General features: G+C 35.4%; 1 protein-coding gene across 2 annotated transcripts in view; it reads left to right on the top strand.

Annotated features, from left to right (window-relative positions):
• The first annotated feature begins 3,011 nt into the window (after positions 1 to 3,011).
• LOC109088010 (mediator of RNA polymerase II transcription subunit 13-like) overlaps positions 3,012 to 16,195 on the top strand; it is a 31,051-nt gene continuing 17,867 nt past the window's right edge. For both annotated transcript variants that reach the window (XM_042771084.1, XM_042771083.1), the window contains exons 1-6: positions 3,012 to 3,144; positions 5,582 to 5,816; positions 6,485 to 6,653; positions 11,489 to 11,634; positions 15,455 to 15,652; positions 15,737 to 15,931. In XM_042771084.1, coding sequence (XP_042627018.1) covers positions 3,076 to 3,144; positions 5,582 to 5,816; positions 6,485 to 6,653; positions 11,489 to 11,634; positions 15,455 to 15,652; positions 15,737 to 15,931 — 1,012 coding nt within the window. In that variant the 5' untranslated portion in view covers positions 3,012 to 3,075. The remainder of the gene's footprint in view (positions 3,145 to 5,581; positions 5,817 to 6,484; positions 6,654 to 11,488; positions 11,635 to 15,454; positions 15,653 to 15,736; positions 15,932 to 16,195) is intronic.

Genomic DNA, 16,195 nt, shown 5'->3' with positions numbered 1-16,195 from the left:
TGGTTTTTAGCTACATTAAAAATTTAAACAAAACGACTATTGATCAAAACAATTCATGAGGAAATTAAAAAAAATGTGAATGTTTGAACACAAATATCAAACCATTTCTTTGGTCAATACAACAAGTGATTAACGATCGTCAGTCCATCTCAGCGTTCATACTCATGAGATGCATGCAATGACCCCCTATAATTCTTGCAAAATAATACATGCAGGACTGGCATGTAATAAAAAACCATTAACATCATATAGACCTGGAAGCAGTTCTCTCATAGAGCTTCTGAGGAATAGCCTATGTCTGGTAAGTCGACCTGTGGAGCAGTTTCATTCATCCATTAACTGTCTTGTATTAAAACTGTCTTGTTTTAAACCGATTTTCGTTTAAGTAATTAAAAAAGATTTGAATTTAACACTGGAGGTGGTCACTATGCACCACGTGATTCTACTTAAAATGTCATTTACTGCTAAAATTAAACTTCAGTTGTTATTAATTAAACTTAAATGTTACATTTTAATGGTTTGTTTTTTTTTTTTTTTTTTTTTTTTTTGCAAAGGTACACCTACTCTCTCTCTCTCTCTCTCTCTCTCTCTCTCTCCTAAATTCTTACGTAGCCTTTGTGGATATGTGATTATATATCCTTGTATATGTTATGTTTTATTATGTCAACTTTACGCCTTATGCAATTGCCTTTTTATTGTACACTAGATGGCGCGCTTCTCTCTCCCGCTCTCTCTCTCTCTCTCTCTCTTACACACACACACACTCACACACACACACACAATCTGACATCACATGAATTCTAATATAACTATTCAGTGTGTATATTTAGCTTACTATGTGATTAATAGCAGCCTCTGTCATAGATGTACTTTCTTTTTACTGTAACACACGTCCCAAGTATTTAGGAGAAAGAAGGTTGTCAAGGCGTTGCTGAACCTAATTAAACGCAAAAGAGCCCCTTTAGCATGTCAAATACACAGCAGGGGTGAACGTGGGAAAGGGTCAACTTAATGAACCCATAATGGGTGTGAATATACACTCTATAAAAGAACAAAACACTTTAATGATGTCTCACAATTAGGCTAAATGTAAGTTGTTTCATTTTAAGTGCCAGCTTTTGACTTTACATTGTGCGATCTTTTCACTGTCAATCAAAACGAATTAATTTGAAAAGTATCGAAACATTTTTTTTTTTTTTTTAGATTAAGTATTAACTCAATCATCACTTGATTTTATTTCAAATTTGGAAGCAACAAGTCATTAAATAATAACAATAGTAAATTTTTATCTGAATAAGCAGTTCACCCTTTTATGGGCTTTGCTTTAAAACAAGATGTTTTTCATCCAGCTGACATGACTTAATGTGGCATAAATGTCTATTTTAATATGAATTAATGAGACTTTTTATTGAAGGAGTCATAAGATTACAATTGCTTAGCATGAGTCATTAGCCATATTCACCAAAGCCTTAACAAACACTGAATAACTTAAATGCCATAATACTTCATGCATGATCTCCTTGTATTTCCATCAATATGCAGCCAAGCACATGTTGCTATTAATTTAATGTCAATGTCATCATATGTCCCTGCCCAACTTCTCTCATGAATGATTCAGAAAGCTTAGTTTCCATGCTCACAATAAACAGCTCACCAATCAAATTTTTAGTAGATGAGAAGCTGGTATAACAAGTGAAATTGGAATGAATCAGCTTCCAAGATTCTGAAAAAAAAGAAAAAAATATTTATTTAGTGCATAACAATAGTTATATAAATCTTAGTTATATTAATCAAACTTAATTAACATTACAGAAATATTAATTTTGAAATGGCGAAAGGAAATTATCTTCAAAAAACCAATTTACACTTACCATTAATTCCTATTTACATTCAAAAATATACAATAATAAAATTAATAAAAAATTTAAAAAATCATAAACATAAAAAAAAAGAAAATATCTAGATATAATCATGATATTATGACTCTATTATACAAATATAATATATATGATTTCATTATAGATTGTGATACATAAATAATAATAATATAATTGATGATTAATAATAAAACAAAATTCTAAATAAAAAATAGATAAATAAATAACATATAAAAGTACAGTATTATAAATTTAAAAAAGTAAAAATGTAACAATAGAAACTACACATTCCACATAAAGTAATTTTTGTAAAATAATAATCAAATTTAGAATAATATTTTTTTCAAAGTACAACTTGGACCTTTATACAATTAACTATACAGATGCGTTTTATGTTTTAGGATGGGGTCCCATCTAAAAGATCGAAAATCTCCCTAAAAGCAGGTGACAGCTCTATTGGGGAGTCAACTCTTTTGGAGCTTTGAGGAATGCAGCATCGACTCTTTCCTCTTTCTATCGAGTCGCAGCGCTGCCAATCGGAGCCGAGTAGAGTAGAGTAGAGTAGAGTGGAGTGTAGAGTAGAGTACACAGAATAAAAACTTAGTAGAGTTGTGTCCCTGTGGCCGCCATTAAAGGATGCGACCAATGTATTCAAACAAACCAGTGAGACACAGCTGAGCACAGCACAGACTTGCCTCTTTTAACTGTACTTTTTAACCAGAACCTTTGACTTCCATCGTCAGCTTTCCCGTGAATGGCCGTTGACGACAGTCCGGTGAAGACCTAGAAAGCAGCGAGTGATTTTTAGTAAAATCTGAAGCTGAATTCTTCTGGCTTGAACTGTTTGTTGCTGCCTCGCTTAGCTTAGCCTGATGCTATGCTAAGCTAAAGGGGGAGGGCTGAATTCGCTCCCTACCCCCTCGGACTGCTGAAATCACATATTATTTGATGTAACAAATCTCGGGGGTGAACAATATCTCACCGCGGATCATGGTAAATGCGCGCAGGGAGTTTTTAGCGCAATTTTTCCTGGTAAGTGACTAACCTCTAGCGGAGTCATAGCGGAGCTAAGCTAATTAGCTCGCTGGACGCGAAGCCGTCCTGCTGATTGTGTCCGAGAGACCCTGTCCAAACCCCATCATCGCATTATCTGTTCCTGGGATCTGAAAGAGAGGATGGCCCGCCGGACTGCGCTTTGATGATGAGTTCTTGTTTTGTACCCAACGGGGCGAGCCTGGAGGACTGCCACTCCAATCTCTTCTGTCTGGTAAGAGATCAACTGACTGAGGGCCAGAAGCCATTTTTAGCCGGCCAGTCAATCAAACAAACAGAGGCCTGTTGATCTTAATACGAACTAAACCGCTGCCGCTGCCGGTTTGTAAATATTTATTAGACATTCAGGTGTTTGTTTGTGTTGTGTAAACAGAGGTTGGCGCTCGAGATACGGCTTTGTTGTGTTATTTAGGTCGTGTTTGCTAACGTTGGTAAACACTTGCTGAACTAACGTTAACTGGCTGGAACAAGCTGCAAGTTGTTGGCATGAAGTAACTCTTAAGTAGAAAAACAGCTTTAGAGGGAAAGCGATGTTGAACAATATCAACAGACAAATCCAGCACACTACCGTTGTTTGTTTTCATGCACTGGATAATAATTTGAGATTATAGGCTAGTTTGCTTTTATAACATGTCTTCTTTCGTGTAAGTGAAAAGAAAACGTCCAAAATAGACTTTTCTATCCGCGCTTGTAGATTTCAACTGTAATATATTATTTTCTCAAAATGAGTTTTTTCTCTTCTTTACTGAGTCAGAAACCTCCACTTCAGTAGTACTTACTTATATCAAAGTTTGCTTTTTTTTTCCTTATCTGTATTTTGAAGGTTTTCACAGAGTTTGTTTGTTTGTTTATGTATCGCTCATCTGGTTTTTATATAATTTAATTACTAAAAACATGGTGAAAATGTGTTTTTATATGTTTTCTAGCTGTTGAATGTGATTTCTGATTTATGAAGTGATAAAAAGAGATATCAAAACCGCCTACTGTTACAACAGACATTTAGAACAAAATGAGAAAACTTTATATAGCAGATATTGTTTTTGAATGCTTTTTTTCAGTCAGCTGTTTTTCATCATGACGTTTTGTGTCAAATTTAATTGTAATAAGTTTTAAAAATATATATATATATATATATATATACATGGAAAAATTAAAATAGTGGCACAAAACAGTTAGTGGTTTGTTTATGTGTCATTTGTCAGATTTATATAACATTTTATTCCTAAACATGGTGTATATATATATATATATATATTTCTGGCTGTTGACTGTATTTTCTGATTTATGGAGTAATAAAAAAAAATCCCGTTGTAAAAACCTTTAATATGTCAACAGAATGAAAGGAGTCTTAATTGAATGTTTAGGTTTCTGTTCTGGAAATATATGCATATTAGTGCATATTTAATTAGATAACGTCTCTTTTGCATATTTAAACATAACATTTCAGAAAACCTTTAATAATTAAAAGTTCTAATGTACTGTGATCAGTCCGCTGGAGAAATAACTCTTCATGTCACGTTGTATCGCTCCTGATAAGACCGTATGTGTGAACTTTGTCAAGAAAGGAGAGATTATAAAGCTGTTTAGCTTTGTTTGTGGTCCTTGTTTTGTCTCTGTCTGTTATGGCCTAGTCTAATTATCTGCTTGGTTATGTACTAGTAATGCTTGCTGAACTTTGTAAATGTATTGTGTGGTAATAGAAGTCTAATTTTCCTATATACACCTGCGTTAGTTTCTTCAATTTGAGGTTGTAGAGTGATCTGTAAACAAGAGCCAAGTATTCATGATAAGCTTCCTGTCTGTCTGGCCTTATTTCACTTCCTTCTTGCACCAAAATCTCATATTTTTATGGACATGTTGGATAAACTACTTGTATTTCTACACTAATCCAGGTCAGACTGTGAACTTGATTGAAGTGATCTTTAATGCAGATTATGAGTGGACATGTCATCTCATCTTTGTTTGGGGCTTATTCTATAATTGAGGCTACATTTCACAAAAAAAGTGCAAAATCAGTATGCTTTCTCAGCAAAATTACTGCTGGTTTCAGTTAATGTAATTGAATCAGTGTACAATATCTGCTAGTTGCTCAGTGTACTTGTTAACCACGTGAATACAGTTAATCTTAAATAAAGAATAAGTTACTTTAAATATGAATGCTACTTTAAATTCAAGGTCCACTTACTGCGAAAGATGTAATTTATGGGACATCAAAGCAATTTCAAGATTATAATGTTTTTTGTGAAGAAAATTTGTTAAAAAAATTTAATTGTCTTCAATAGACATGAAATGTACTCTAAATTGTCGGATGAATCTTGGACAAGCAAATGATGCATATGAGAAAAGTTTTCAGATACTTATCAAAGTGATGAGAAAGTTAAGCAAAAGTCAAAGTTTTTCAGAGCTTAATGTTGACAGTGAATTTCAAATAGGCCTACGTGTTGATTCACGACGTTTAATGGTTAGATGGCGTCATCTTGCATTAGTCACAGAAAAACTAATTGCACGTCTACATTTATCAAAGTTGCGCAATCAAATTGCCATTTTGGCTGTGTTTTTGCATATGCATGCCTATTAATCCTAGTGGAGGTGTCACTTTATCACTGGTTGCTGAGCCTTCACACACATTCTCCTTCTCTCTTTGCCTTTAGGCTGACCTCACTGGGATCAAATGGAAGTGTTTTGTATGGCAGGGCCCCACTTCGTCCCCCATCCTCTTCCCGGTGACGGAGGAGGACCCCATCCTGTGCAGCTTCAGTCGCTGCCTGAAGGCAGACGTGCTGAGCGTGTGGCGGAGGCACCAGACCCCGGGCCGGCGGGAGCTCTGGATCTTTTGGTGGGGAGACGACCCCAACTTTGCCGAGCTCGTCCACCATGACTTATCATGTATGTCTGCTTGGTTGTTAAACTGACACATCTTCCAAACTGTAACATGTGCATACACAATTAGAAATATGTGTAGTCAGAGATGACATTTTTCTTGTCAGAGGTTAAACGGGGCTTGATGCTGATTTTTTTTTATAGCAAAATTGGTAGTTAACCTGGAGGTGTTTTTCCAGACATTAGTCATAGACTGGTTATTGATATTGCAGTTGTTGAAGTTTGCTAACTGCATTCATTGCAGTTGCGTCAAAGCAAAACTATTCAAGGATTTTAGTATGTCTGCAGTGAGACTCTGAGACTTTATTTTTTGCCAATAAAAAATAAAGCAAATTTAAAATCTAACATAAAGTTAAATTATAAATATACTACTATTCAATAGTTTTGGGTTGGTTAGATTTTTTAAAAGTTGTTAATTTCTATTATTTAAAAAAAACTTTCTGACTGCAAATGTTTGAATGGTAGTGTTTTTTTTTTCTTTCTTTTTCAGACACATAAAATCAAAACTGACTACTGGCCTGAAATTGCAATATGTGTGGTCTTCCAAAGTATCCATCTGTTTTTGCCCTGTGCTTTATGATTAACTCAAAAGTGATGTAAAGGCTCTTAACTAGGCCAGCAGCAGTTGAGCATGTGGATATAATAGAGTACTGATGTGTCCTCTGTGTCTCAAGGTAATGAGGACGGTTCGTGGGAGAGCGGCCTGACCTACGAGTGCCGAACGCTGCTCTTCAAAGCCATCCATAACCTGCTGGAGTGCTGCCTCATGAACCGATCCTTTGTTCGTATCGGCAAGTGGTTTGTCAAACCCTACGAGAAGGATGAGAAGCCCATCAACAAAAGGTAAAAGAGAAGTCGTGCAAACTGAAGATTGAAACTGTGACCACTGTGCGCCTTGTTTACGTTTTGGTGATAACCTGGTGTGTTTTAATGCCCAGCGATGCGGATGCATGCCGTAAGCTGCGGCATTTAACAGCATGATCCTCATTGTTTGTCGCAGCAGACGAGTGACATCAGGCTGTTGGCATTCTTGTGTGAGGAAGAGCTCCTGCTCTGGAAGCCAGGGATTCTGTTTGTTTGCACCAGAGCTTGACGTCATCTTAATGAAGTGCCTGTCTTAAGTGAAACATTCGAATAATGTAGGGAGGGGCAAAAGGTGCGGTCCATCTAATTGTCTGTCTCATTTGTATAATGTCATTGGCTCCTTCTGGGGAAGAGGTGTTGTGGTGTGTCTGTGGGTGGGAGGCTACGGCTTCCTGCTGTGGCTGTGCGCACTGTGCACTCCGTGTCAGTTAAGGATGCAAGAGCTGGAAAGTGTGGCTGCTTCCTCTGTCTAAGTTTTAATGAAGAGCTTACTCTTCTCACAAAACACTGACTATGCGGTTTCACACTAGGTAGGTCAACAGGAACCACCATTTCACTTTCACTTGTTCAGCTCTGCCTAAACTTGAAAAGATGTCAGACATCCAGAGTTCTTCCTAATGAGCAGTGATACTCATGGCTGAGCATTTCTGGTGCTTTGTTTTTTTTTTTTTTTTCTCATAAGGCAGACAGGTGAGCTTGAATGCTGTTAGGTCACATTGAGCTCTAAATATATACACTACTGTTTAGTGTTACCGTTTACAATTTAATATCTATTATTTCTATTTTAATATATTTAATATATCATAGTAAACAAATTCTGTAATGGCAAAGCTGAATATTACTCATTCTAATATGCTGATTTGCTGCTCAAGAAACATTTCTTATGATCAATACTGATAAACAGTACTGAAAAAACATGATTTTTTTCAATATTTTTTGAATAGAAAGTTCAAAAGAACAGCATTTATTTGAATGTTTTGTAATATTATAAATGACTTACTGTAACGTTTAATCAATTTAGTTGCATCATTGCCAACAAGTTTTTTTTTTAAATCATACTCACATCATGCTTTTTAACGGCAGTGCATAGGGCAGTGTACATGCTTTGAAGTGCCATGTTTGTAGTTTGAGGTTTGTAGTGGTTTGCTTGTGGCATTTGACTAAGAGTGCTCAACAGACGTTTGAGGAATGCAGGGTTCCCCATTTCTCTCTTTCTCTTTTTTTTCCTCTCATACGTCACTGGTATTGCACAGGGTGATGTTGGCACTGTACCCTCTAGTGTCACCAGGGGTCATCACTCGATCCCTCCAGTGAGAGCATTGCACTGTTGGCTTAAAGGCAGGAAGTTCTGGTTCTCTGCATTGGTTTTTCTGAATGAGAATGGGCTACAGTGTTCAGGCATGCAAAGAGAGAGCTGCCACTGTAAAGGTCTAGAAAGTCAAATTGTAATTGCCATTAAAGAGAACATTATATGTCTGTAGTATAAAACATTTGCAACAGAACTAAAACAATGACTTAGAATTTTTATCATAATGTATTACTCTTTCAGTATAGACCAACCATGGGCTCAGATTCGTGTTCTGATGTATTTGAATTAGTGACAGATCTTTTCTTTCATATTATGACACATCTAAGTGAAACAAATTTTTGCAAAAGGAAAAAAAAGTTGTCGATTGGATGTAGGCAGGTGTGCATGCAAGCTTGAAGTCAGTTGTAAGAAGGGGGCTGAATCTTAAGTGGACTAAATGATTGGAGAAGTCCAGCATATGTTGCCAGTGAAAAGGCTGTCATTTCACTGTGAGATTAACTTAGCATTTTAATTTAAAATTTACAAGGTCCAAAAAAAAAAAAAAAAAAATGAAATGCGTGGATGAGTTTTTCTCAATAAGATCAATAACGTGCATTTGGAGTTACACAGGGTGTATTTCCAATACAAACTGACTTTAAAGCTTCTAAAGAAACCACAAGTCAGTATGATTTCAATATTATAAATAAAAGCATCCTGAGCAGAAATTTCACCTATCAAAGAAGTTTCTCTTACCATGGAAACAGAAATGGTGACAGAAGAGCTCATCAGCAGCTGCCCACTTCCATGAAGCATTGCAAATAACAAAATTGACATGATTGTTATTTGCTGTGAAGCATTGCATAGTTTATTCCCTTATAAAAGCATTTCAGATTTTTGCTTTATCAAATGCAAGTTTGTAATATTATGATTCATTCTTTTAATCTATATAAAATTTCTTCAGAATTAAGGCTTCGTGAAAAAACAAAACAAAAAAAAAACTGTGGGTTCAGCTGATATTTCCTGAATGTGTGAATTTGATCACTCATCATCTGCACGTCTGGTTACATTGTAACAGCTGTTTACTCTAGCCTGCGGGTCACACTCACAGGTGTTGGGTTGTTAACTTTGAGAATGTGTGCTACAAAGCGAGTTTAATTCAACACTTTATAAAACCCCAAAGTTGAAGTCTCTGAACTTGTAATAGGATACTCGCGTAGTAACCTTTTCATAGTACTCCTAGTCAATGTGTAACGTTCAGCCCTACATAGTTTACATAGTTTTAAATGGGGTCATATTATACTATGTGAGTTTGAGTGTTTAAAAAGATGACAGGCGACAGTTGTGAAGTGAAAACCAGTGGTGTATTTACTATTTACAATATCATTTGACAATGGATTAAAAAATAAATGTGTAAAATAAACATACTTCTACTTAAGATGACAAAGTATTTTTCACAAATAAATATTTAATAAAAATATAAATAAAAAGGAAGTAAACACTTTAACCAACAGGGCACTCAGTATTCTTGGAAGTTTGTATGGATTGGGAATCATATTTTTCAAATAAAGTCAGGGTAACACTCATTCTACATACAGCACACAGAGAAAATGACATGAATATGGCAGTGTGCAAATGCATAATTTGGAATCACAAGTTTAAGGTTTAAAGCATTCAATACACACGGCCGACCGTCACACAGAGAACAAAAAAAAATTGAACCGTTCGGTTCTCCACACACGGTTCGGCACGCGCTAGGACCGTGGTTTAACTTAAATCTGACAACGCACCTGTAATATGGTTTCTTATGAATAACAGGGTTTGGCTAATGTATGTTTCTGTTGATGGATGTGCATTCTGGCTTCCCAGTACATTACAGCTACAGCGATGAGGGTAAAAAAACGTGGACAAACAGGCGAGACCTAAACAGCACACGTTGATTTCTGTGGTGAAACTAAACTCATTTAAGTTTTGCCAGTTTAAACATTTAAGAGCCAGAGGACGCGAGCTCGTGCGAGCAGTGAAAATATTTGTGCATTCGCTCATCAGAAGCATGCAAACCCGCATCACGGAACACAGACAAATATTAAGCTCTCTCTGAAGTATTGCACACATCTCAGAACACAAGCAAATATTAAGCTCTCTCTAAAAAGTATTGTGTTTGAATGGACAAATTCACACAAAAGTTATGTCAAAATGTCCGTCTTGGTAAGTATCCTATAGCAGACATAGCCTGCTGAACGTACTGTATCAGTGCATTTGATCATCTTAATATTAATCGAACAGCAACAACAAATAAATCACTCAATGCTTTTGATTGGATAGCTTTTGTAACTTGGATAAAGATTAATCTTTAATTTATACAGTCAAATATGCAATTCTGTATTACATTTGATTACTTTATTCAATTTCTGTACCTAAAAACTAATACTAGACCTACCTAAAAAAAAAAAACCTGAAAGTCGCAGTTTATTTTATTTGTATCTTTACTCTTTTGTATCTATTTGTACTTTTGCTTGTAGTAAGATAGAATATTCTTATTTTCTTTATTTTTATTTGATGGTATAATTTTTCCATAAACACAGCACGTACCGAACCATACTGAAACTGTGACTCTAAAACTGTGATACAAACCGAACCGTGAAAAAGTTGAACTGATCCACCCCTAGTAAAATGATATAAATGCCTATTTGCCTAATGCTGACGGCAAACGAGAAAGTATTATAATGTTTGCCTTTCTGTTACTAATAATATAACAGCAATTGTTATAATACTTTTTGTATACATTAATTACTTTAACTGTTCTATCTGATTATTAGACAGACTTCTATCATATTAGACAGAACTATTAACAACGACAGTAAACAAGAGGGATAATGTCAGCTGTGCTGCCGCTCTCAGCACCGTCAAAATAAAAGTCCCGCCTCAAACACATCGGCCAAGCAGAAAAACTTATCGACCGATGCCGATATTTGAAAAATGTCAAATATCGGCCGCTATATCGTCCTTGGCGATATATCAGTCGACCACTACTTTACAGTCCAATTATGTTTATAAAACAGGTGCACTTGCACAAACCGTACCCGAAAAGGTGTGGTCACAATCGTACCAAATCATGGAAATGAACCACTAATAATGACGTATTATTTGATGAGAATGTGTGTTTCTGAATTTCCTGACGGGCTTGAACTAGAATAGAGTAGAATAGAACTCAGGTTCGGACCAGGCAATCGAACTAAGTGTGAAAGCACCTTTAAACAATTAAGAGCAATGAAATCATGTAAAGACATCATGTAAAGCCATAAAACTCAAATATATATAAAACCATTAAAACGTGTCCTGTGTGACAGTGTCACAAAGGTTTATTCACTAACTGTAGCTCTCAAGGCACTAAGCCTGTAAACACACTGTAAAGACCTCAACTGTCCACAAACCATTCCCAGAGACCTCCAGGAAGTGTGCTACTTTCTCTCGGGCTGTAAACTCCAGACCCTCGAGTAATCCTCCATTTGTTCTTATTCCTTTGCAGTGAGCACCTGTCCTGCTCCTTCACGTTCTTCGTACATGGAGACAGTAACGTGTGCACCAGCGTGGAGATTAACCAACACCAGCCTGTCTATCTGTTGAGTGAGGAGCACCTGAGTTTGGCCCAGCAGAGCAGCAGCTCGGTTCAAGGTAGGAGTATTACTGATCAGGTGACTGATCTGATCTGTGTGTATGTTGTGTCTTGAATTTTTTATGTCATGCTGTTGTAGTCTCAACCTCAGGACATGCAAAGGCTGTGTGATTGATATTTCACACAAAAATCATGCCATGTTGGTTCACAAAAGATTTATTTATTTATTTTATTTGGTTGATACTCTATATTTAATTTTGCATGCTTATTTCATCTGTTCTTACTTTAGGTTACCTTTGCCATGATCTGTATCTCACTTAAAGTTACACTAATAATTTGTTTAATGTAATCTTGAGCAAATCTCAAATATAATTTTTTTTTCATGCTGCACATTATAATATTAGTATAATATACGCTACCATTTAAAGGTTTGGAGTCAGTAAGAACATTTTTTTTTAATTAAATCAATAGTTTTATTCAAGGATGAATTACATTTATCAGTAGATTTGTGGTCAGTAAGATTATTTTAAAGAAATTAATACTTTTATTCAAGGATGCATTGCATTGATTAAAAGTGGTTGCATAACTGCAGCCATTTTATAATGTTATAAAAGATTTCTATTTCAAATAAGTGCTGTACTTTTGAACTTTCTATTAATCAAAGAATCCAGAAAAAGAATGATTAGAATGATTTCTGAAGGATCATGTAACACTGAAGACTGGTGTAATGACTGCTGGAAATCAGTTACATTTTAAATAAAATTTAAAAATAGAGAAGTTATTTTAAATTTTAATAATATTTCACAATACTATTGTTTTTTTTTCTGAATTTTTGATCAAATAAATGTTCTAGAATAGAGAGACTATTCAGGCTTTCAATCTGTATGATAACAAACTGTTTAATTCATTAGAGAATAGTCTATCCTAACCCAAGCCAACTGATGGTTGTATGATTGCTGAAACATATTAATATACCATAACCGAATGACGGCACTTATTAACAAACCAGTCCATCGATTATCAACTGCTCACAAGGCTGTAGGAGCCTAGGACATTTCTATTTTAAAAATGAGCATGAACATTAATAGCATTTTGAAAAAAGTTTACAGATTAATTAAGATTAGAACAGATTAAATCAGCCATGAATATTAGGCTTAAAACACATTATGCGCTAAAACAGAATATCATTCTTAAAACACAGTACGCGCTAAAACATATTGTGACCAGCCTGAATGACGGCAATTATGTGAACATTCATTTTAACATCTGTATTTATAACAATAACCTATTTCATATTTTTATTTAAAAAAATGAGCATGTCCAGTGCTCATATTTTGTTTCGATCCTTTATTAATTTAATTCAGAAATCTGATTGGAATATTTTATGTTTGTTAAATTCAAGTTTGTTTGTTTTATAAATAGCCTACAAAGCGGCCAGTGAGTTGTAACCGGGCTTTGGAGGTCAGATGCATTTGGGCACGGTCCACATCTAATCGATATTTTGTAATTAAATCGACTAATCGAATATTCGAAAATCGTGACACATCCCTAGTGTCTATGTGAAAATAATGCTATTAAACTCATTTGTTGATTTTATTTTTTTTATTGACTCACATTAAGTCACACAGTTGTATACAAAAGCGGAAAGTTTAACACTCAGTGTGAAGCACATAATGACAGTAGACATGAGAGGGAATTTTACACTTGAGTGTTGAAACTCAAGAGATGACAGGCCCTCCCCTTTGTTCTGTTGTCTTTTTTGTGGTTTGTCGTTGCCTCAGCAGTCAGACTGGTGGCAAACACATGTTTTCTCTTCTGCTCAAGGGCACAGTAATGGAAGGCCTACAATATGTTAACACCTCTGAGACGCTGCTTCTCTTGTGATAGTCATTATCTCAGTGTAGCCCCACTGTGGCCCTGATGAGGTGTTTTCCAGATTCAGTACTTCTCTGGCTTTCAACTTTGTTACATCACCACCGTTCCCTCCAAGGTGCTGAGTTCACAACCTTGTGTCTTACATTACTGCTTGCAACAGTATGCTTTACCCTGAACAAGATGCATCTGTGTTTCTTCTCAACCTGTTGTCCTATGTGGGATCAATGTCAGTCATTAATTCACCTTTGGAAATGCTGATGCTTTTTAAAGCAATATTCCAGGTTAAATACAAATTAAGTTCTGATGTGTTGATAACATGCTGCCAAAATGGTTTCAGGTCATTCCACAGTTCTCATAGGGCTTAGAGTAAAATATTTGTTTAATGGAAGAGTCCTTGTTTTTAAGAGTTGATGACAAACCTCTTTATCTGAAGCTTGTTTTTCTCCATTCTAAGTGGTTAGCAGTCACAGATTGATTGATTTAATTTTATTTTTGTTTTGTTTTTTATCCCAGTTGTTCTCACTGTAATGGCTGAAGATTGACTCTGGCAGAGCTCGTTCACAGGGCTTGTGCTCACTTGTCTGGCTTGTGTTAGTTCATTAACCATCTCCCAAAGGGCAACTGATGCTTATGCTAGACTCCTGTTAGATGTATTTGCAAAAGCAATAATGTCGAATGCCAAGTGCACTCATTCCTATTATTCCTTCATATTGAAAAAATTTGCTCTTTTTACTATGACTGCAACATGACTATATTTCTTGCTTCTAACGATATGCTTAATTAGACTAATATAAACATATATGAACATTCTTGCGTTGTGAAAATTTGTATTACTCGTACACATGTTGAAACACGCCAAGTTTTGACTTGCCTTTTGTGTTTGTTTTGTGTTAAAGTGTCATGAAACTCCCTGTATCAGCACAGGTCAGATCTCACCACAGTTTTGAATAATGTGTATTTGTAGGTGAGAAAAGCTTCGGAAGTTGTAGGAGGAGGAGTGGAGATAATGCAACTGTTTGTGCTCCAGTCAGTTTCCTTTGCTTTAAAGGAGCTGCAAACTGCAATTCATGTTCGTAAATATATTATACACTTTTACGAAATGAATACTTTTATCCTGCAAGGACGCCTTAAATTGATCAAAAGTTTCAGGAAAGAGGTTAATAATGAAGTTCTTTTAATATTTTATGCATCTAACAATCATAGGGAAAATATATAATGGTTTTAAAAATTATTTTAAATATATTTAGTATATATCAGGGTTAATATAGAAAACTAAAATTAAAACCATAAAAATTGTTATTTGAAATAAATGTTAACTGAAATAAAATATCAAAAACATTTCTCATTTTAACCTAGTTTAACTTGATGTATGAAATTTAAATAAAATTAAAATATGTGTGTATGTATATATATGTATGTATGTATGTGTGTGTATATATATATATAGATAGATAGATAGATAGATAGATAGATAGATAGATAGATAGATAGATAGATAGATAGATAGATAGATAGATAGATAGATAGAGAGAGAGAGAGAGAGAGAGAGAGAAATAAAAATAGATAGAGACATTGAAATAAAAACTTAAACTACAAAAACACAACAACATTACTAAAACTTGAAAAATTAAAATCAGAATGGAAAATACAAAACAAATTCTAAATATGATTAAAAGTATAATAGTATCTTATTGATATTAATATAACATAGATATATAGATAATAATTACGAGACATATGTTAACATCTAATGCCATGTTTCATAATACACTTCAGAAAGGAAATACCTTTGCTCTTTATTTATTGTCCTGTTTCAGATCTAGTGTGAACTGAATTATTGACAGAGCTCATGATTTTCGTTTTATGGCTTTCTTTGTGGCCCTAAGCATTCTCGTGTTCTCAGGTAACCACAAAGTGAATAGAGATATTACCAGGAAGTATCACACTTGCAATTACATTGAGACAGTACTGTTTGTTACTGACAGACTGCTTGTTTTCCTCCAGTGGTCCTCTCTCCATATGGTTTGAGTGGGACTCTGACGGGCCAGTCCTTCAAGCTGTCAGATCCACCGACCCAGAAGTTGATTGAAGAATGGAAGCAGTTCTATCCCATAGGCCCCAACACCAAGGAGGTCACAGATGACAAGATGGATGACCTCGACTGGGAGGATGATTCCTTGGCTGCTGTTGAGGTTGTTGTTGGTAAGTCAGCCGTACATATTGAGAGTTCAACATAATCTCAATTAATGTGAAGTACAGGTGCAAGTAATCATTTATGTTGCACAGCTGGGGTGAGGATGGTGTACCCAGCCAGCCTGGTGCTGGTGGCCCAGTCAGACATCCCAGTCATGGCTACAGTGAGCTCTTCCACCTCCTCGGGCTCTTACTCAGGAGGTCAGCACAGTCACATGGTCCATGGAGATACTGGCATCTCTTCAGTCACTCTGACTCCTCCCACTTCACCAGAGGAGGCTCAAGCAGGTACCATTACTACATTCTCAGTTATTGTGAATAAATGAAAAAAAAAATTAATAAATCTAAATTAAAAAGTTAAAAGTTAAAAAGTTGAACTTTACTTCTACACAAGTAATTTGTTTTCCCTCCATTTGGGGTTGAGTTAATGGAAACGTTATGTTATGTGATTGATTTATATATATTTTTTTTTCTTACTACAGCATTAACTGACATTTTAGATGCAGAAGAAAAAAATATTATGTATTGTAAAAAACGTAGCATTTTCTATAA

This window comes from Cyprinus carpio, chromosome A15, assembly GCF_018340385.1.
Source record: "Cyprinus carpio isolate SPL01 chromosome A15, ASM1834038v1, whole genome shotgun sequence".
NCBI classification, from domain to species: domain Eukaryota; kingdom Metazoa; phylum Chordata; class Actinopteri; order Cypriniformes; family Cyprinidae; genus Cyprinus; species Cyprinus carpio.
This window is presented reverse-complemented; position numbering and strand designations above follow the sequence as displayed.